The sequence below is a fragment of the Bos javanicus genome, chromosome 18, assembly GCF_032452875.1.
Source record: "Bos javanicus breed banteng chromosome 18, ARS-OSU_banteng_1.0, whole genome shotgun sequence".
In the NCBI taxonomy this organism is placed as follows: Eukaryota; Metazoa; Chordata; class Mammalia; order Artiodactyla; family Bovidae; genus Bos; species Bos javanicus.
The window spans coordinates 48,243,177-48,264,620 of NC_083885.1; the positions used below are offsets into that span (position 1 = coordinate 48,243,177).

Genomic DNA, 21,444 nt, shown 5'->3' on the forward strand with positions numbered 1-21,444 from the left:
CACAGAGAGGCCTTCAACTGGGGCTGAGTTATATTTATAATGTCCTTAAGTTGGTTCTCTTGCTAACATTCTCAGCTTTCGCCTTAATCTTGAAGGGATTTTAAAGAGAACACTCTCGTGTCTACTATAGAAAATATTTCTGATACAAGATGTGTGGGTTTTTCCACATCAGGCAATTCTCAGCAGACTCAGAACGGGTGTCTGGCAATTTAACTCAATTCTGAGGCTGCTGGAAGTGAGCACAGATCCTGCAGGTTAAGGACTCAGTCTCACAAGACTGCCCCTCTCCCTTCAGATGCCAGTCAGAGCCCAAGGTTGTCATCTGTCAGTTTCACCAACTTGAAACGTTCAAGGGTTCCCATGACCCTCTCAGATCCAGTTTGCTAGAATAGTCCACAGAACTCAGAGAAACACGTTTACCAGTTTATTATAAAGGATACAAATGAGTAGCCAGGTGAAGACAGAGGTCTGGAAGGGTCCCCCAGTGTACAAGCTTCTGTCCTTATGGAGTTTGGGGTGAGCCACCCTTCTGGCATGTGGCTGTGTTTACCACCTGTTGGGATATTTTACTGAAGCTTCATCATGTAGGCATGATTGATTAGTAACTGAGACTCCCTGGAGAATAGGGGGTGGGGCTGAAAGTTCCAACCCTTTAATCTAGGCTGGGTTTTTCTGGCACCCAGTCCCCATCCTTTTTTGGGGTTAGGGTGCTGTGCCATATACCTTGTGGGATCTTAGTTCCCCAATCAGAGATTGAACCCAGGCCCACTGCAGTGAAAGTGTGGAGCCCTCACCACTGGAGTGCCAGGGAATTCCCCCAGCCTCTATCCTGATCAGATCAGATCAGATCAGTCGCTCAGTCGTGTCCGACTCTTTGCAACCCCATGAATCGCAGTACGCCAGGCCTCCCTGTCTATCACCAACTCCCGGAGTTCACTCAGACTCATGTCCATTGAGTCAGTGATGCCATCCAGCCACCTCATCCTCTGTTGTCCCCTTCTCCTCTTGCCCCCAATCCCTCCCAGCATCAGAGTCTTTTCCAATAAGTCAACTCTTCGCATGAGGTGGCCAAAGTACTGGAGTTTCAGCTTTAGCATCATTCCTTCCAAAGAAATCCCAGGGCTGATCTCCTTCAGAATGGACTGGTTGGATCTCCTTGCAGTCCAAGGGACTCTCAAGAGTCTTCTCCAACACCACAGTGCAAAAGCATCAATTCTTCGGCGCTCAGCCTTCTTCACAGTCCAACTCTCACATCCATACATGACCACAGGAAAAACCATAGCCTTGACTAGACGGACCTTTGTTGGCAAAGTAATGTCTCTGCTTTTGAATATGCTATCTAGGTTGGTCATAACTTTCCTTCCAAGGAGTAAGTGTCTTTTAATTTCATGGCTGCAGTCACCATCTGCAGTGATTTTGGAGCCCCCAAAAATAAAATCTGACACTGTTTCCCCATCTATTTCCCATGAAGTGATGGGACCAGATGCCATGAACTTCGTTTTCTGAATGTTGAGCTTTAAGCCAACTTTTTCACTCTCCACTTTCACTTTCATCAAGAGGCTTTTTAGTTCCCCTTCACTTTCTGCCATAAGGGTGGTGTCATCTGCATATCTGAGGTTATTGATATTTCTCCCAGCAATCTTGATTCCAGCTTGTGTTTCTTCCAGTCCAGCATTTCTCATGATGTGCTCTGCATATAAGTTAAATAAACAGGGTGACAATATACAGCCTTGACGTAGTCCTTTTCCTATTTGGAACCAGTCTGTTGTTCCATGTCCAGTTCTAACTGTTGCTTCCTGACCTGCATACAAATTTCTCAAGAGGCAGATCAGGTGGTCTGGTATTTCCGTCTCTTTCAGAGTTTTCCATAGCTTATTGTGATCCACATAGTCAAAGGCTTTGGCATAGTCAAGAAAGCCTTTTTTTTTCTGGATCTCTCTTGCTTTTTCCATGATCCAGCAGATGTTGGCAATTTGATCTCTGGTTCCTCTGCCTTTTCTAAAACCAGCTTGAACATCAGGAAGTTCACGGTTCACATATTGCTGAAGCCTGGCTTGGAGAATTTTAAGCATTACTTTACTAGCGTGTGAAATGAGTGCAATTGTGTGGTAGTTTGAGCATTCTTTGGCATTGCCTTTCTTTGGGATTGGAATGAAAACTGACCTTTTCCAGTCCTGTGGCCACTGCTGAGTTTTCCAAATTTGCTGGCATATTGAGCGCAGCACTTTCACAGCATCATCTTTCAGGATTTGGAATAGCTCAACTGGAATTCTATCACCTCCACTAGCTTTGTTCGTAGTGATGTTTTCTAAGGCCCACTTGACTTCACATTCCAGGATGTCTGGCTCTAGGTGAGTGATCACACTATTGTGATTATCTGGGTCATGAAGATCTTTTTTGTACAGTTCTTCTGTGTATACTTGCCATCTCTTCTTTTTTTTTTTTTTCATCTCTTAATATTCTGCTTCTGTTAGGTCCATACCATTTCTGTCCTTTATTGAGCCCATCTTTACATGAAATGTTCCTTTGGTATCTCTAATTTTCTTGAAGAGATCTCTAGTCTTTCCCATTCTGTTGTTTTCCTCTATTTCTTTGCATTGATCGCTGAAGAAGGCTTTCTTATCTCTTCTTGCTTTTCTTTGGAACTCTGCAGTCAGATGTTTATATCTTTCCTTTTCTCCTTTGCTTTTCGCTTCTCTTCTTTTCACAGCTATTTGTAAGGCCTCCCCAGACAGCCATTTTGCTTTTTTGCATTTCTTTTCCATGGGGATGGTCTTGATCCCTGTCTTCTGTACCATGTCACGAACCTCATTCCATAGCTCATCAGGTACTCTATCAGATCTAGGCCCTTAAATCTATTTCTCACTTCCATTGTATAATCATAAGGGATTTGATTTAGGTCATACCTGAATGACCTAGTGGTTTTCCCTACTTTCTTCAATTTAAGTCTGAATTTGGCAATAAGGAGTTAATGGTCTGAGCCACAGTCAGCTCCTGGTCTTGTTTTTGCTGACTGTATAGAGCTTCTCCATCTTTGGCTGCAAAGAATATAATCAATCTGATTTCAGTGTTGACCATCCGGTGATGTCCATGTATAGAGTCTTCTCTTGTGTTGTTGGAAGAGGGTGTTTGTTATGACCGGTGCATTTTCTTGGCAAAACTCTATTAGTCTTTGCCCTGCTTCATTCCGTATTCCAAGGCCAAATTTGCCTGTTACTCCAGGTGTTTCTTGACTTCCTACTTTTGCATTCCAGTCCCCTATAATGAAAAGGACATCTTTTTTGGGTGTTAGTTCTAAAAGGTCTTGTAGGTCTTCATAGAACCGTTCAACTTCAGCTTCTTCAGCATTACTGGTTGGGGCATAGACTTGGATTACTGTGATATTGAATGGTTTGCCTTGGAAACGAACAGAGATCATTCTGTCGTTTTTGAGATTGCATCCAAGTACTGCATTTCGGACTCTTTTGTTGACCATGATGGCTACTCCATTTCTTCTGAGGTATTCCTGCCCGCAGTAGTAGATATAATGGTCATCTGAGTTAAATTCACCCATTCCAGTCCATTTCAGTTCGCTGATTCGTAGAATGTCGACATTCACCCTTGCCATCTCTTGTTTGACCACTTCCAATTTGCCTTGATTCATGGACCTGACATTCCAGGTTCCTATGCAATATTGCTCTTTACAGCATCGGACCTTGCTTCTATCACCAGTCACATCCACAGCGGGGTATTCTTTTTGCTTTGGCTCCATCCCTTCATTCTTTCTGGAGTTATTTCTCCACTGATCTCCAGTAGCATATTGGGCACCTACTGACCTGGGGAGTTCCTCTTTCAGTATCCTATCATTTTGCCTTTTCATACTGAAAAGGCAAAACGATAGGATTTTTTTTAACCTCTATCCTGAAGTTCCTGAAACTTTCCAGGGCACCCCCAGCCACTAGTCATCTCACTGGCATTCAGTAAGATGATTGTGCCACTCCAGAGATTGCTGGGGTTTTAGTTCTTGTGTCAGAAAACCGAATATTAGAATAGAACATGATATGGCACTCAAGACATTCCAAGGGTTTTAGGAGCTCTCTATCAGGAACATGGGGTGGGGAGAGACCAAATACATATTTCTAATTATGTCACAGATATGATTGGTCTGTAATCAGAGCTTTGCTTTATCAAGCCTCCCAAGAGTCTGATTTAGAAGCCTCTGAAAAAAAAATTTTTTTTAATTAGCATGACCTAAATCAGAGAATACAGGGCTTGCTGAATTGAAGAATGCTGCATTTATGCATTTTCCAGCTTTATTGAGGGGTTTACACATTTTTGTTGTTTGTATTATTGTTTCCTTATTATGAATGAGGAAATACATGTACAGGGAGGTTAGGAAAGCTGCCCCCACCCCCACCCCTAACCCCAAACAGTGGGCAAGTAAGAGGCAGCCAGGGGCTCCGACACACACTGGTCCCTCACCAGGACAGCTTCCTGTGGGCCCTGTCTTCTAATCTGTCCCCTGCACTTTGGCCAAATGACTTTCCTTATTGTGTCACTTCCCGATACCAGAGCTTTTCCTCATTTCCTTTGTGCCCTGTGTGGCTTACAAGTGCTTTGAATTTAGGGTGTGATTGTAGTAGTTCACCTTGTGTGGTTTTCTTTTTTTCTTCTTCTGTCCAAGCCAGTCTTGTGGCTCTAACTTAATCGTAAACCGCTGGAGGTCAGGGGCTACCTTCCCTTCTATGTAGGCTGGCTACTCAGCTCAGTTTACCTTAGAGGGTTCCAACTTATGCCACTGTACTTCCCAGGGTGGCTGTTAAGAACACCTCTTTTCACTCTGAAAAGTGTCTTGATCGGAGGATAAATTGTATGATCACCCCATTTACATAGATGAGCTATTAACCAAACACTGTGTGCTAATTTGTGTTAATTTGCTTCAGTCATGTCCAACTCAGTGACCCTATGGACTGTAGCCCTCCAAGCTCCTCTGTCCATGGGATTTTCCAGGCAAGAATACTGGAGTGGGTTACCATTTCCTCCTCCAGGGGATGATCTTACATCTCCTGCGTTGGCAGGTGGGTTCTTTACCACTAGTGCCACCTGGAAGCCCCATAACCAAACACTGGTGTGCTTAGTCACTCTGTCGTGTCTGACTCTTTATGACCTCATGGACTGTGTAGCCTGCCAGGCTCCTCTGTCCATAGAGATTCTCCAGGTAAGTCTACTAGGGTGGGTTACCATGCCCTCCTCCTGGAGATCTTCCCAACCTAGGGATAGAATCCAGGTCTCCCGCATTGCAGATGTATTCTTTACCATCTGAGCCACCAGGGAAGCCCAAGAATACTGGAGTGAGTAGCCTATCCCTTCTCCAGGGGATTTTTCCAACCCAGGAATTGAACCGAGGTCTCCTGCATTGCAGATGGATTCTTTACCAGCTGAGCTACCAGGGAAGGGTCAATCCGTCAGTTCAGTCGCTCAGTTGTGTCCAACTCTTTTCAACCCCATGAATCGCAGCATGCCAGGCCTCCCTGAACATCACCAACTCCCGGAGTTCACTCAAACTCATGTCCATCGAGTCAGTGATGCCATCCAGCCATCTCATTCTCTGTCGTCCCCTTCTCCTCCTGCCCCCAATCCCTCCCAGCATCAGGGTCTTTTCCAATGAGTCAACTCTTCACATGAGGTGGCCAAAGTACTGGAGTTTCAGCTTTAGCATCAGTCCTTCGAATGAACACCCAGGACTGATCTCCTTTAGAATGGACGGGTTGGATCTCCTTGCAGTCCAAGGGACTCTCAAGAGTCTTCTCCAACACCACAGTTCAAAAGCATCAATTCTTCGGCACTCAGCTTTCTTCACAGTCCAACTCTCACATCCATACATGACCACTGGAAAAACCATAGCCTTGACTAGACGGACCTTTGTTGGCAAAGTAATGTCTCTGCTTTTGAATATGCTATCTAGGTTGGTCATAACTTTCCTTCCAAGGAGTAAGTGTCTTTTAATTTCATGGCTGCAATCACCATCTGCAGTTAGTTGATTACTATTCTCAAGATACTGGGGAATTTATTTAGTATGTTCATTTCGTTACCATGAAAAATGTAACAATTTAAGCAAACAGAAGGGGTAACTGTAATCCACTATCCAGATAAAACTCTGAAAGAAAATAAGTTGTGCATTCACACAACTGCTCAAATTATCCTAAAACATACAGATGAAAAAAAAGAAAAAAACTGGAAAAGCTTCTGCCTCCTTTAGTCTCCTTTCCCTAAAGGTATATTCACACACACATCTAAATTAAAAGTTAAAAAAAAACCATAACATTGCATGTAAACCCTTCTTTTGCTTTTGTCTCCCTAGTTCTATACCAGCATATATGTACTATGTGTGGATGTCCCACAGCTTACTTCACCAGCCTGAACAGGGTGTTCATGAAAATTCAGTGGTGACTTTTCAGCTAATGTAGGTTTGTGGGTAGCAAGCCCTTGGTGGGTATGCTAATAGTTGTCCCTGTTCTTTGAAGTCAAATTAATGGATTCTTCCTAGTTTGCTTTTTGGTACTGAGGAGTGAAGTGTATTCTGTCTTCTATTTTTTTTGGTGTAAAAGTAATATTTTCACATGTCCGAGTATTACTGTAGCAAATCATTTCCTGTTGGCCATTATCCTTTGAATTCTAAGTGGCTTTCATGAAACGAGTAGAGCTGCTTTTAGTGATGAAAGGGTGTGTTGTCATAAGAAATGTGAGCCCTGGGAGTCTATGTGATAGCTTCTGACCACACATACAGGATTTGCTGAGTTCTGTGACATGACGGGGGGAGGGGTAAATGTGGAAAATCTGAGCAGGGTGTTTTTATAAACACTCTCTAAAGAGCTGATTGGCAAACTCCAGCTCATGGTGACTGCATGCACACAGCCTGCACACTAAGTCTGGCTTCTGCTCTTTTTTTGGTGGTGGGGGCTGTGCCGGCTCTTCCTTGTGGCACTTGGGCTTTCTCTGTTGAGGAGCACAGGTTCAGGGGTCCTCGGGCTTCAGTAGTTGCCGCAGCACAGGACCAAACCCATGTAGCCTGCATTGGCAAGCAGATTCTTAACTACTGGATCAAGAGGGAAGTCCTTTAATAGTTGAAAAAGATCACAAGAATATTTTAAGGCATAAAAATTATATGAAATCAATTTTTATTGGAATGCCAGTCATGGTCACTTATTTACATGTTACCTTAGGCTGCTTCCACGCTGTAATGACAGAGTTGACTAGTTAGACTGTGTGACCCGTGAAGCTTGAGATAAAGGCAGTCCTTGGTTTGCATGGACACACGTGCGTGGTACCTGGTCACTGCACATGTGTTATTCAGTTCCTACACAGCAAAGCATGGAGTTATCTCCTTGCTCCACAGAAAATGCGACAGTTTACAAAAATGATTGGTCGATAGAGGAAATTGGGCCAAAATAGACCAAAGTATAGCAAAGAAGAAAAGTGATAATGCTGGAAGTGAAATTCCAGTTGAGCATAAATGGAGTGATCAGAGGATGAGCCAGCTGTGGGAGTGGGTACTGCTGCCGTTCAAGACCGGTGTGCAGCCAGAGGAGCTCACAGACGTGAAGAGAGTAGTTGTGACAAAAAAGGATGGTGTTCTGTATGTGGAAGTAATGCTGGCCGAACCTTGGACAGAATGCCAGGCAGCTCTCAGAGCAGTTTCATGGCATTGATAGAGCAAAGGATAAAAGGTTAGAGGCTGACCCAAACCTAGAGAGAGGTATGACACTTACTCTCAGGAGAACTGAAAAGAAACTGGCTTCATATCAGTACGTACATGACTAAAGACCTTTGCAAGTACTATTCACACTACTCTTGGTGAGTTTGCTTGTTTCTTTGCTTGCTCAGTTGTGTCCAACTCTTTGCGACCCCACGGACTGTCCAGGCCAGAATACTGGAGTGGGTAGCCTTTCCCTTCTCCAGGGGATCTTCCCAATGCAGGGATTGAACCCAGGTCTCACAAGGGAAGCCCCTTGGTGAGTTACTTATTTACAAAGAAAATTAACACTTCAGTTCTCAAGTTTCTAATGTTTTAACTTACAGTGAACTAAATAAATATTTATTTTGTTATTTTTTATCCTATGCATTTATAACCCACAGGTTTCTTTGTTTGTTTGTTTGTTTATCTTAAAGGTCATGGAACAGTCATAATTTTTTCCATTGTTTTGCCTGATTTCACACTATTCTGGCTGTATTTACTATTTGGCCCTTCTTAAAAAAGTTTATTGACGTTTTGCTGTAGAGAAAACAGATCCGGGGAAGAGAAGGACCATTTCATGAGTGGGTCTGAGCTTGTGCGATGATCCAGAGCTTTCTTTTTTTTGATCCAGGGTTTTCTTATTAGGAAACAGTGAGGCAGTAAGTTGGTGTTTTTCAGTGTATAGCGCCCACAGGAGTTAAAAGCTTATCAAGGACTAGAGTCCCAGGAGAGTTGTTTTTTCTTGTTTTGTAAGTAAACTGACTCTGAATGGGTATAAAAAACATGAATAAAAGAAAATGCTAAGTTCACAGTGGTTGTTAATTTAGGGGAGACAGAACAAGTGGGATTGAAGTGAGGGGGTGCACCAAGGGTTTCAGCTCTGTCATGTTTTGGTCCTTAAAATGTTAGAATTTCATAAAGCTGAGAATGCGGTATACCAGTGTTGTGACATTTTCTGTAGTTTTCAAAATATTTGAAATATATTAAACTTTTGAGTAGGGACAGCTGTAATTGTGCATTTCTGAAGAGTGATTGGATATCATCTTCTGAGGCCTGTAAAATTAGGTTGGGTTAGTAGTGCCTGGGAGCTTAAAATGTCTGTGATGTCCTTGTTAGAAGGTAGTAGCAGGTCATTCTAGCACGTAGAGTGAAGTAGAGCACGTCTAAGCCATTGGCTCACTATTTTGGTTAAAGCTCAAGTGACTTCAGAACCAGAAAAACCTGTTTTCTATGACAAAGACCTGTCTGTTTGGCAATTTTGTAACAGCTAATGTTCAAAATGCCTGCCAGGGTTTTGTAATTTAGATTCATATTTCAGATAATGTGTGACTTTAACCATTTTTGATGCTTTTCCAAGACAGTATTACTGTTTCCCATTTTTACATATTCTGAAGCAAATGTATCCAAATTTGGCGCCCCTCAGCTTTTCCCCCTGTTTTTTTTTCTTCTTTTTTACCCTCTATTTTTTCCTCCATTTTGAAAACTTAACAGAACGTATTTAATTTTGCACTAACATTTTTGAGCATTGAAATAGGACTTGAAACACGTTTTTCATGATTGTTTTCCAAAACTATTCTGAGACCAAAATGTCATCTCTTAACAATAACAGTTATTAAGGAATAACTTCCCGAAAATTGTCCAGCCAAGTCCCCTCGGCCTGGGGCAGTTCTTTGGTATGGTGCTATCAGTGACCCTGTCACTGTGACCATAAAAAGACCTAGCAGAAGGCCTGGCCTTGGTGAACCCTCCAGTTGTGATGAAGCCTTGAGGAATGTTTTGGCTTTTAGGCAACTTCAGTTTCATGTTTTTCCCACTGCCTGTCACTACAGTGGCTTTTTCTTTCTTTCCATCGAAGGGGTCCTTAAGTTTGTGCCTGAGCTGTCTGATCAGATCAGTTTGATTTCAGATCCAGCTCTGCTGCTTGCTTAGGTTAACCTGCCCAGAGTGTTCTCATTTGTAAAGGGAGGTGGGTGTTACTGCATGAGTCACAGTTTTTATCATGACTGTTAGAAATAGTGCACATAATGTGCCCAGCATCTAGCTTAGTGAAGGCAGTGAAATGGGGTGTCAAGAAATAATCCATGCTCTGCATTTTGATTTTAAGCTGAGTCTACCAAAGATAGTATTCTGACTTTTTGGAAGCTTTTTCTAAGGAAGGTGATAAGTCATGGAAGTTATCTTACATACTAAAGTATTTCCGGCTCTTTGTACAACAGAAGAGAGAATGCATCGATGTGATTTGGAGTGAGGTGAAGAACATGTGACCTGTGTTTCCTAAAGGAACATTCTCTCCTTTGAAACAAAACCAACCAACCAAACAAAAACAACCTCCTTTTTCATAAGATCATTTCCTTAAGCCTAGAGAGTAAAACTGTGTATTGTAGAAGCTGAAAAGCAATTTAGTTAGGAAAGGCATGCAACAAAATGGACTCTTCTCCATTTGACAAGGAGCCTCCCTCCTCACAGAAGGTACTCTGTCTTGACACAGTAGTTGTGTGGTTAAATTTCATCTTGGTTGAACCTAGCTTTGGCCAACTAATCTGCTACTTAGAGCTCTTTTACTCGGTCAAATTTATTTTAAAAAGAGATTAGCTTCTTTCTGTTTTTATTACAGGAATTTCCAAGTGTACACAAAGTAGTGGGAGCAGGTTTATGAGCTCCCATAGACCATCACTCACCTTCAACAATTGTCAACATTATGTCTTTCCATATATGCTGTTTTTAGTGCAGCAGGTGTGTGTGTTAGTCGTTCAGTCGTGCCTGACTCTTTATGACCCCGTGGACTGCAGCCCACCAGGCTTGTCTATCCATGGGATTTTCCAGGCAAGAATACTGGAGTGGGTAGCCATTGCCTTCTCCAGGAGATCTTCTGGACCCAGGGATCAAACCCAGGTCTTCTGCACTGCAGGCAAATTCTCTACCCACTGAGCTTCTCTTAAACAGACATTTCTAAATTCCCTGGGACAAAAAAGAAGCTACCCCCATCCCCTCCTACCCCACACAAGGAACCTGAAAATAAGGCTGCTTCCAAAATTTAAACCGTGAGATCAGTGTGTGATCATTGACAGCAGATGTGAGCAGCTGAGACAGAATGGCCTCTCAGTCCCACAAAGTTTGTAACGAAGGAACCGTCACATCTACAGAAAGAACGTTCCAGTCAGGAAGCGGCATCGGTTCGTGGTGGCAGTCAGAAAAGTAAGTGTTCAGACGCAGACCTTGACCACGCTGTCTTGACGGAAGCGCATCCTGAGCCATCTCCTGAGAGCCTCTAGTCTGCCTGGTAGATCCCAGTAGAGTGGATCTTCATAGGAATCCTCCAGAAAACTGCCTTACTCAGACGCCAAGTGATCTGCTCCATGTCAGCTGGCTTTCTGAGGTGGTGTGTTGGCACACATCCACCCTGCTGGACGGTTATTTTCTCAGTTTCCTCAGTGTGCTTTGTTAGCAAGATCAGCATCCCTGCGCCTCTTCAGACCTGGGGCACTAGGAGTGCCTGAGCCTGCAAAGAAGAGGCCAGATTCCAGGCAGTGTTTATTTCACCAGGGTAACTGCTGTCCATCCCTGGATAAGCTTTCTCCCTCCTCCTCTTTATGCACCCTCAGGCTTCTGTACATGCACAGAACATCTGGCAGAAGTATCGGCATCCTTGCTTATGAAAAGCCACCCAATTCCCACTCTTTATACGTGGTCGCCCTGCCGTGTTCTCTGCTGTGGCATCTGACAGTTCCCGGCAACCCTGCCTCGAGATCCGTTCGGCCCCCTCAGGTGTTTGTTTCAACTGAGCCATAATTCACAGTCTGCACAGTCAACCCATTTAAAGCATACAATTCCTTTTTCAGGTATTTTTGTTTAAAAGACCATACCCAAAGCTGTTGGAAGTTTTGCTTTTGTTTTAGATTTGAAGGGTTTGTTAAACCTTTATTTGTTACACACAATAAACAATTTCAGTATTTAATAAAGGGTTATTTAACTTAATTTTACTACACAGTCATTAAAAGAAAAGAGAAATAGAAACAATAGAGAAGAGTAACAGTGTGTATGTCCATCACCAAATTGGGCCCGCCAGCATTCAGACTTCAGCAGCTCTGGGAAGTCGCTTGTTAACAGCAGCCTGGAGATAGTGCATCCACTTTGTTGATGAGGCTGCAAATTGCAGTTTTGGGGGGCTCCCACTTGTAATCCCAGGCCGCAAACTGATATCCTGGTCAGTTTGCCTGCAAAACTTGTAGCTCTGGTTTTAAGTTTTACAATGCTTTTTGTTTCACCTGGTGAGTCACAGGATTCTCCGGACCCCAGGGGGCTGGCCGAGACCCACTCCTTCTCTCATCTAAAGTGCCTCTTGACTTGCTGGTAACAGTTGGTGTTTTTGCAAGCAGGCGGGTAGTCCAGGCAGGGTCCGAAGTCAATCAGAGGCCTGCTCTCCTGCTTCTGAAGCCTGAACAAGACTGCTTCCATTTTCATTACCTAACAGCTGCTTGGGAAGCAAGGACACCAAGCAGTTAGTGGTCTCCAAGGCTCTCAGTTTGGCAGGGCGTTGGACAGGCAGCTGCCGCACCTCGGCAGCAGTTGAGTGCCTCTGCCCTGACGTTTTCAGTTTGGGGTCAGAGGGCGTCCTGTCTGGGTCCTCTCCAGCTTGTCATGTTGATAGCAGTGCTGCTTCTGGCCTTTGACAGCCTGGTGGGTTGGGCAGAAACATACACCAGAGGACTCTTCTGCTGCGTCTTCCCTGGGCCTTGTTGATGGTGTTTGTTTTGTGACTTTTGGCACATTGTCAAAAGTACCTGTTCCGGGTGCACACCCAGGGTTCTGGTTGATGCAGTTATATGGACAAAAGGTGTCTGGGCCTGTTTAAAACAACAAACAAAACTGATTTATTATTTACATACCATAAAATCAGCTGTTACAGGCATACAACCCAATGGTACACTGAGAGTTGTACAACCATCTCCACAATCCAATTTTAGAACATTTCCATCATCCCCATTTGCAGTCACTCTCCACCACCCCACCCCCCCCCCACCCCCCAACTCCCCAGCACCAGGCAAACCTAATCTTACTTCCTGTCTCTCTTGGTTTGCCTTTTCTGGGCATATCGTATGATTCCATTCATATGAAGTGTCCAGATAAGGTACTTTTTTTATTTATTTTTTTTTTATTATTTTTTTTTAGATAAGGTACTTTTTAGCTGATGATTTCGGTGATGGTTGCTTGCACATTAACAAAAGATTTTTTTTTACTTCAGAGTATGTTTTTTCTGCTGTGCTAGGTACCTGTGATTTATTGGAGTTCCTTGGGGATGTTTGTTTGTTTTGCGTAGTACCAGCCTTTTTTGTCCATAGATAGATGTTTTGTGGAATGTTTGGTTTCCTGCCCGTTGTTGTGACGTATTTTGGGAGATGCAGCAGAAGCACAAATCCTGCTCTCTCTGCTTTGAAAGGCTTCCCCTCTGTGAGATAAACCTAGCAAGGCTGAGAACAACTAGGGAGGAGTCATTGGCGACATATAACCCAAGTTTTGGGCCCTGGGATGGTTTTATTTGAGATGTTTATGAATCACCCTCTGCTGGGCCTGAGGCAGGTTGCAATTCCCTTATGCAAGAAGGCAGAGATGTAGGATTTCCCTGGTGCTTTGAACTTCCCTGATGGCTCAGATGGTAAAGGGTCTGCCTATAATGTGGAAGACCTGGGTTTGATTCCTGGGTCGGGAATGGAGGAAGAAATGGCAACCCACTCCAGTACTCTTGCCTGGAAAATCCCATGGACGGAGGAGCATGCTGGGCTACAGTGCATGGGGTTGCAAAGAGTCGGACATGGCTTCAGTTCACTTCAGAGATGTAGGGGACCATGGTGGAGGGAGAGGCGATGTAGGCTCGTGATCCCAGAAAGGGGTGATATGGTGGTGCAGAGCAGACACTGAACCACACGGTTGGGTGACTCCCTTTTCAGGTTGCTTTCAACCCTCCCAATTCCTCCAGAAGAAAGGGTCATTCTAGTAAAGGTGTTGTCTCCAGCACTTGTTTATCTCTCCCTTTTCAAGAGAGAGCAGAGGGACTTCTCTGGTGGTCCACTGGTTAAGAATCTGCCTTTCAACGCTGGGGACATGGGTTCGATCCCTGCCCTAGGAGGATCCCATATGTTGTGGGGCAGCTAAGCCCATGCACCATAACTACTGAGCCCGCACTCTAGGCCCTGTGAGCCCCGACATGAGATGCCTAAGCCTTAAAACTAGAGAGTAACCCCTGCTTGCCACAACTAGAGAAAACCTGTGTGCAGCAACAAAGACCCAGCTCAGCCAGAAATTAATTAATATTTAAAAAGAGAGCAAGCAGATCTCTAGGCTTTCTGTAGACAAATATATCTGGCTGGAATTTTATAATTTTGTTCTGTTTCCCTTGTACCAAAGCGGGGCCAGATTTGGAGGCACCTTGTAACCCCAGACCACCAAGATAGGAGCCATTATAAACGCTGGAAGAAAGGAGCGACCTGAGTTGCCTTTGAAGGGTTGGTTGGCAGTGGGGGGAACTAATATTCGGGAGCTTCTTTCTGAGGCTCTAGTGGTAACTCAACTATCAAGTGGCCAGTCTTGGCAGAGAGTAGACAGGAAAAGTTAGGAAAGGTCCTTCTGTGTTGCTAAGAGCACCATGCTGTGCGTGTCCTTCCTGACCGCACATCACCAGCTCTAGCCTTTGCATGCTAAGCTCCCCTTGGCCCGGTGAGACAGGCATATATCCAGAAGGATCCTGCAGTCTGGTGTTTTGCCTCTGGAAGTCCAGCTTCTGTACTGGGTGGTTGTGTGTTTGATAACGGGGCAGGGCCAGTATCAACACACAACTGACATTCAGTGCAGTCGGGTAGTTGGTATCTTTGTTGTTAGATGACGCCTTTTTTTCCTACACAAAGAAGGAATCCCTAAGCAGGTCTGATGGTGACACTTTAGAAACGGCTTATAGAGCAGCTGCTGGAATTTAAGGCTCTGGAAAGCTGTAGGCCTCTTCCTCCAAAGCTGTGCGTGTTCTCTCTTGCCTGAATTGCCCTGCTAAGCATGGTCTCTGGTTGTGTTTTAGATTTTTGCCACCTTCCCAAGAAAGTGGGAAGATGCCGGGCTTCCTTCCCTCGGTGGTGGTACAATGTCACTGACGGATCCTGCCAGCAGTTTGTGTATGGAGGCTGCGACAGGAATGACAATAATTACATGACCAAGGAGGAGTGTCTTGCAAAGTGTGCTGGCGTCACAGGTAAGACAGCGCTGTTGGGGAGGGTTTATCATCTGTTGTTGTTTCTCGGTCATTAAGCTATGTCTGACCTTTTGAGACCCCATGGACTGCAGCACACCAGGCTCTTCTGTCCTCCACTATCTCCTGGAGTTGGCTTCAATTCACGGCCACTGAGATGGTGATGCTATCTAACTGTCTCATCCTCTGCCCCCTCTTCTTTTGCCTTCAGTCTTTCCCAACATCAGGGTCTTTTCCAATGAGTCAGCTCTTTGCATCAGATGGCCAAAGTGTTGGAGCGTCAGCATCAGTCTTTCTAATGAATATTGAGAGTTGATTTCCTTTAGGATTGACTAAAGGAAATTTGTTCTCCTTGTTGTTGAAGGGACTCTCACGAGTCTTCTTCAGCACCACAATTTGAAAGCATCAGTTCTTTGGCATTCAGTCTTCTTTATGGACCAGCTCTCACATCAATATGTGGCTACTGGAAAAACCATGGCTTTGCCTATACGGACCTTTGTCAACAAAGTGATGTCTCTGCTTTTTTTAAAAAAATTTATTTATTAGTTTGGCTGCATCAGGTGTTAGTTGCGGCACATGGGATCTAGTTCCCTGCCCAGGGATCAAACCCAGACCCCCTACACTGGGAGCGCTGAGTCCTAGTCGCTAACCACCAGGAAGTCCCTGTCTTTGCTTTGTAATATGCTGACTAGGTTTGTCATAGCTTCCCTTCCAAGGAGCAGGCGTCTTTTAATTTCGTGTTATCTAGAGACACCTTATTAACTGGGTCGTAGATGTCTTTTGCTCTTTGCTAGTTCTTCATGGCTGAAACTGGGAGATGTTTTTAAAAGCAGAAGCTGGCCCAGCGTGAAGGTCACCCACACACGGTGGTTTCACGGCGGTACCCTTCCCCCTCTTCTCAGAAAGGGGAGAGTAGGCTGCAAACTAGAGCCAGGGGAGGGGGGACATGACTGCTTCTCCCCGCTAGCTTCCTTCTTCCCACTAGTGAGCGCACATTCCACGCCACGCCAGGTCTGCTCGGACAGGCAGCGGACAGGCAGCCTCCTTGTTCCCTGGGCCTTTGGGTTATTTTTACCTTTGGGACAAATGACTTGAGAAGCTCAGCCAGCCAGCCGAGTAATGAATCAAGTTAAAACTAGAACACACTTCTGGAATCTGTTCTTGTCCCAGCCTTCAGTGAGGACTTCTGTGCAGTCATGTTGACCCTTTGAGCCTCCCAGTTTAAATAAAAACCTGAGCCCCACCACAGCATGTGCCAGCTCTGAACGCAGCCTCGGGGGACTCCTTGAGACCTGATGGCAGTGAGATGTTGGCCCTCTGGGGCCTGATCCCTCCCAAGTGTTCCAGAGACCTGAGGATTTGGCCAGCCAAACTGTCTGTTAAAGATTTTCAAAAAAAAACAAAAAGATTTTCACTGGCTGCTTCTTTAACGTTGTCATGGGACTTCTTACATCCTTTCCTGACAGCTTGGCATTGCTGGTAGCACCTGGATTATGATTCTGGGTCAGAAAGTGCTTGTGGCACCCTCAGCGCTCACAGCCCTGCCACCCTGGGAGCTTGTGCCAGGCGTTTGTATCTCCTCCTGCATTGGCTGTACCCTCTGTTGGCTTTGAGCTCTGCATTCAGAAATCACATCAGTGAATTAAAGTGCACAAAGAGAGGACAGCAGCAGTGGCCTTGGCTGTGGCCTGAGGTTTACAGCAGCGCCCAGGCACACGAGCCCGGCCGAGACCCAGTGCCTGGAGGAGCGTTTTACTGATCTTTGTGTGCCCAGCGAGTGCTCAGCGCTCAGCACGTGTTTGGAGAGCCAAGGGGGCTGGTACTATTTTTGGATTGTGAATGAGCCCCTCATCTTTTAGGGGGTGACTGGCAACCTCACCAAATGGTAAGGAAAATACTATTTATTGTATGTAATTTTCTGTCATAAGCTGTGATCCAGTGTCCGGGAAGGAATTAAGGGGAAATGTTTTCTGCTACCTTTCCTGTCCTTTCCCTATCAAGAGTTCACAGTATGGGACTTCTCTGGTGGTCCGGTGGTTAAGACTTCGCCTTGCAGTGCAGGGGGCCTGAGTTCAATCCCTGATTGGGAAGCTGAGATCCCACATGCCTCCTGGTCCAAAAAACCAAAGCACATAAAACAGAAGCAATATTGTAACACATTCAATAAAGACTTTGAAAATGGTCCACATTAAAAAAAAAAGAGTTGACAGTAGCAAATGTACATGCCGTTCTGATTACTCCTTGGTTTCTCAGGGGGAAAGTTAAGTTTTAAGAACACAAGCAGTGAACAGCGGGCATAAGATGGAATGTCTCTGCTGAGGGCCATGGGGTGTAGTGTTTTGCTGGCAGAAGGCAGACAGCTGTCTTCCTAAAGGTCAGAGTCCGGCCCCAGCCTGGAGGTCCCAGAAAACCCATTTGCTGGCTCCTGAGGCGGTTCTCCCGTGAGTCTGCAAGGAGAACTGGAACTGCCAGGGTGACGACTGGGCAACAAGTCACTCACCGGAGTCCTTGCCAGCAGATTCCATCCCAGGCAGGCAAGCTCTGTGGGGAGCCAAATGAGAATGAGAATGACAGTTCATTAACAACTGATTAATTAATTATAATGAGAACCAAAGCCGATGAAGGGACCAGACTCTCCCGTTTAGCCTATGCTTTAGTGTGCATAGACAAAGCTCAGTCAGATTCCCAGAAGATTGCTTGATGAGGGGCGGGGCGGAACCAGGGGAGCTGGTTTGTATGCGAGTGTGCGGTGGCATCAGGTTAGACCAGCCCCATGCCTCCTCCGCACACGGGAGGGCTCCTCCCTCCTGCACCCTGCCAGCCCTCCCTTTTTTGCACTTCCTTAAATGGCTAGCCTCTCCACCCACCCTCTGAGCTTTGTGTATGTGTGAGAGAGAGATAAAATATACATAGCATACAATTTACCATGTTAACAGCTTTAAGTGCATGGGTTGGTGGCAGGAAGTACATTCCTAGTGCTAAGCACGCCCTTCAGTTTTTAATTCACTTTGTGAGTTAATACAGTTCAACAGGTTATTTGGCCCTGGAAGCCATTCTGTCTTTTTATAATGTCACTTCACACGTCTTTGCTCTGATTTCCAGCTGGTTGATCTTAACGTTTAACCCACAAGGACAGTCTTGGTTCCTTATTTCCAAGTTCTGGCAGGTTTGTGGTCCAGCATGCACACTGAAGGGCCCTCATAAAGGAGAAATGGGAGGCTCTGTGAGAGGCCCACAGGACCAGGCCTGCTCAGGGGTGCAGTCTGTTTTGTTTCCCCAGCGATCTTAGAGGTGCCCTTTCTCACTGTGCTGTTTGTTTGTCCCCTTGCAGAGAACACCATCGATGAGCGGACCAGGGATAAAGCAGATTCCTCTGTCCCAAGTGGTAGGTTTTTAAAAAGACCCGAGATGGAATGAGGGCCATCCAGATGGGTAATGTGAAAGGACATTTGTCATTTGGGAGTTGCACCAGGGCTTCCTCCTCCTGGTTCTGTTGACGCAGAATTGGCAAGCTGGGGCTGCCAGCTTCTGGCTCCTTGCCACCTCCTCATGCTGGGGAGTTCGCATTGTCCTGCGGACAGGAAGGGCTGAGGGACTCCACAGTGCTCCCTCCTGGGCGCTGGGGTGTGGCTACTGCTGCATGCTGCTCAGGCCTCAAGTCCCCACTCCCTGCCTGCTCTGCTGTCTTCACTACCCGATCCCCACTCCTTGACGCTCCTTCTCCTTTGCTCTCTGTCATCCTTGCCGGTCCATCTCCCTCCCTGTGCTGACCCCTGTCCTCTGCCACCCCGCCTCCCTTCCCACTGCAGTCCTTGATCTCTTTGTGTTAGCTTGCTTTGTAGTGCTGAGAACAGCTGCCCTATTCCTTCTTTATGCTTAAAGGACTCTGCCTCGGGAGCCTGGGGTGAGTGGTCCAGATGCACTAGCAAGGCCAGTCCCCAGGCAGTGGGCTCTGCCGGGCGAGTCCTGCTGTGGAGGGAGGGAGTCTGCCCCCACCCGCTTTGAGGATGGCCCCAGTCAGCCAGTGGCCACACACTGGTTGCAGTCTTGATTCTGGTCCTTTGACTCTGGCCTCAGTGCCCAATACGAGTAAGCATTTATTAGTTTAGCAACCAACCAATTGGCAGAATGCTGAGAGTTAAGGTTAGAGGCACTTTCCAGTTTCGATAGGATTCCTGTGACTGTCCTGGCCACCGCTTTGCCTGGGTTCATTGTTTATTCCAGAACTGGCCTCTGTGAGGTCATCCAGAGCCATGGGGCACTGAATTCATAACTCTGGTGTCTGTCCTGTTTCAGAAGAAAATTTCCCCAAGAGAATAAGTGACCTCCTATATACTTCTGGTCTTTCTCGTCAACCCAGAAATTGTGGCTGGGATTGTTTCCATAATAACCCCTGACCTGCCGAGCAGGCCTCCCCATCCAGTCATGGTGCTGGAGGCGCTGTAGAGCGCATCAGGACTGAGAGGTGATGGAGCAGAGCTGCCCACAGAGAGGGGACTCCACTCCCTTCCTTCCAGGTGCCAGAGTGTCCACGCTCCCTCAGTGGGCCCCTTTCAACTCAGCCCCAGCTAGGTCACGTGTCCTGTGTCCATTCCGGCCTCCCTGACGTGGAGACATGGATGTTTGTGTTTCAGTTCCCAGAAGGCAGGATTCTGATGGCCTCTCCGGTGATATTTTCAGCTATGAAGGTACAACTTCTTAAAAAACATGTTTTCTTACTTAGTTGGGAATTGAGACACACTTGAGGGTTTCTATTAAGGATATTGTAGAGCAGGGCTTCCCAACCTTTCCCGGGTACTAGGACTCACGAGGATGCCGTGGGGCAGCAGGAAGCACGATGGGCCCACAGCATGCCCTTGGAGAAGTTTGCCCTGCCTGCCAGAAGCTGCGCTGTGGGCGGGTAACTAGCTCTGCCCCCGAGCCCTGAGATTGAAATGAGGGGCCTGGTTCAGACCTCTGGGAGCTCACACAGGTTGAGTGCCTACAACAGTGACTGACATGGGGTAACCTCCATAACCGTAGTCTGGTAATGCCACTGAGAAAGGCATCTGAAAATGTGGGCCAGACTGGCCATGTCTGCAGTTAACCAGTTTCTTTTAGCAGAGAGAGGTTTTCCCCACGGGGCAGCAGCCGTATGACTGCTTAGGAGCATTCCAGCCCCAGTCACCTCTCCTGGGCCCTGCTAATTTGTGCCCCTCGGGCTGTCTTGCTCCCAGAACACTGCATTGCCAAGGCCGTCACTGGTCCTTGCCGCGCAGCCTTCCCACGCTGGTACTTTAATGCCGAGGAGAACTCTTGTGATAACTTCATCTACGGAGGATGCCGGGGCAATAAAAACAACTATCGCTCCAAGGAGGAGTGCATGCAGCAATGCTTCGGTGAGTCTGCCTCGTGCCTCAATCCAAGACACGGCCACGGGCAGGGGAACCCTCCCGAGAGAACCCCAGTCCCTTTCCTTGTCCTCTGGGCTCTTACCCTCACCTTCTTTTGGCTCCCTAGTGGGGAGGGGGTGGCTTTGGCCCCAGCTGTTGGGCAGATATTTCCTATGTCCCTACTGGGGTGGCAAGGCCTCAGAACCCTCTGAAGAGCTGGAAGAAGTCACTTAGCTAGAGCTCCCCTCGAAGGCCCAGGACCAAGGGGAAGCCTCTGGTGGCTGCCACTCTGAGCAAAGGAGGGCTGGGAGCTGACCAGGGTTGTGTGTTTTCTTCCAGGCAAGCAGTTGTATCCTGCCCTGCCCCTTGGCAGTAAAGGTAAATGGCCTCTTGCCCCCCTCCACCTGCCCACCTTGACTGAACTCGGCTCTGTCTTTGTGGCTTCATGTTGTCTTGGACACATCGTCCTTCACTGTCCACATCTTTTGTTAAAAAGTCATGTTTCTGCACAAGAATGGCTGGGCAGCTTGGAACACACAGTAGATGTGTGTCCAGTGGTGCGGTGTACATAAACAGGGGTTAGAAATGTGGCCATCTCTTCCCAGCAGCCCCGAGGGCAACCGGGGGACACTTCCTCCTGCTTAGGCATGTGGGATCTGTTGCACTCAGGCCTGAGATTGACTCCACGTTTGGGGGTAGCTTTGCTGCCTTGGGGTGTTTATCGCTGGTCCTGGGTGACACCAAGGAGGGCGGAGCCCTCGCTGTGGGTGGGCCATGGCCCCCAGCAGCGCTGTTGTCCCCACGCAGTCTGGTCTGGCGAGGAGGCTGGGCCTTCTCTCTCTTTTGTCTCTGATTCTGAGCCTTAATCATGGATGGTAGCGTTTGCACAAAAGACCTGCCACACTGGTTTGGCCTCTTTCCACCTGTTTCCTGTTCAGGAGCCCAGGCCTGGCCTGTGTGTCTACCCTCCTTTAGAAAAAGAGGAATGAAGCTGGAACCTGGTTGGCCAGGCATCGGGGTCTGGAGGGTGGGAGATGGGGAGGGAATTGACCTTTTCTGGTCCTGCGGCTACGTGGGGAGAGGGAGCCGGGCAACTGCCCCCGGACCACATTCCTTAAGGGGAGCCT

At 46.6% G+C, this 21,444-nt stretch overlaps 1 protein-coding gene across 2 annotated transcripts in view; it reads left to right on the plus strand.

Moving 5' to 3' along the window:
* The window catches only part of SPINT2 (serine peptidase inhibitor, Kunitz type 2), a 30,090-nt gene that overhangs the window by 7,789 nt on the left and 857 nt on the right, over positions 1 to 21,444 (plus strand). Inside the window, exons 1-6 of one of the 2 annotated variants that reach the window (XM_061388160.1) lie at positions 11,370 to 12,842; positions 12,889 to 14,948; positions 18,277 to 18,330; positions 19,580 to 19,633; positions 20,162 to 20,323; positions 20,657 to 20,695. In XM_061388160.1, the coding sequence (XP_061244144.1) occupies positions 14,756 to 14,948; positions 18,277 to 18,330; positions 19,580 to 19,633; positions 20,162 to 20,323; positions 20,657 to 20,695 (502 nt within the window). In that variant the 5' untranslated portion in view covers positions 11,370 to 12,842; positions 12,889 to 14,755. Of the gene's footprint in view, positions 1 to 11,369; positions 12,843 to 12,888; positions 14,949 to 18,276; positions 18,331 to 19,579; positions 19,634 to 20,161; positions 20,324 to 20,656; positions 20,696 to 21,444 lie in introns of those variants that run through there. The other variant, XM_061388159.1, reaches the window with a different exon arrangement.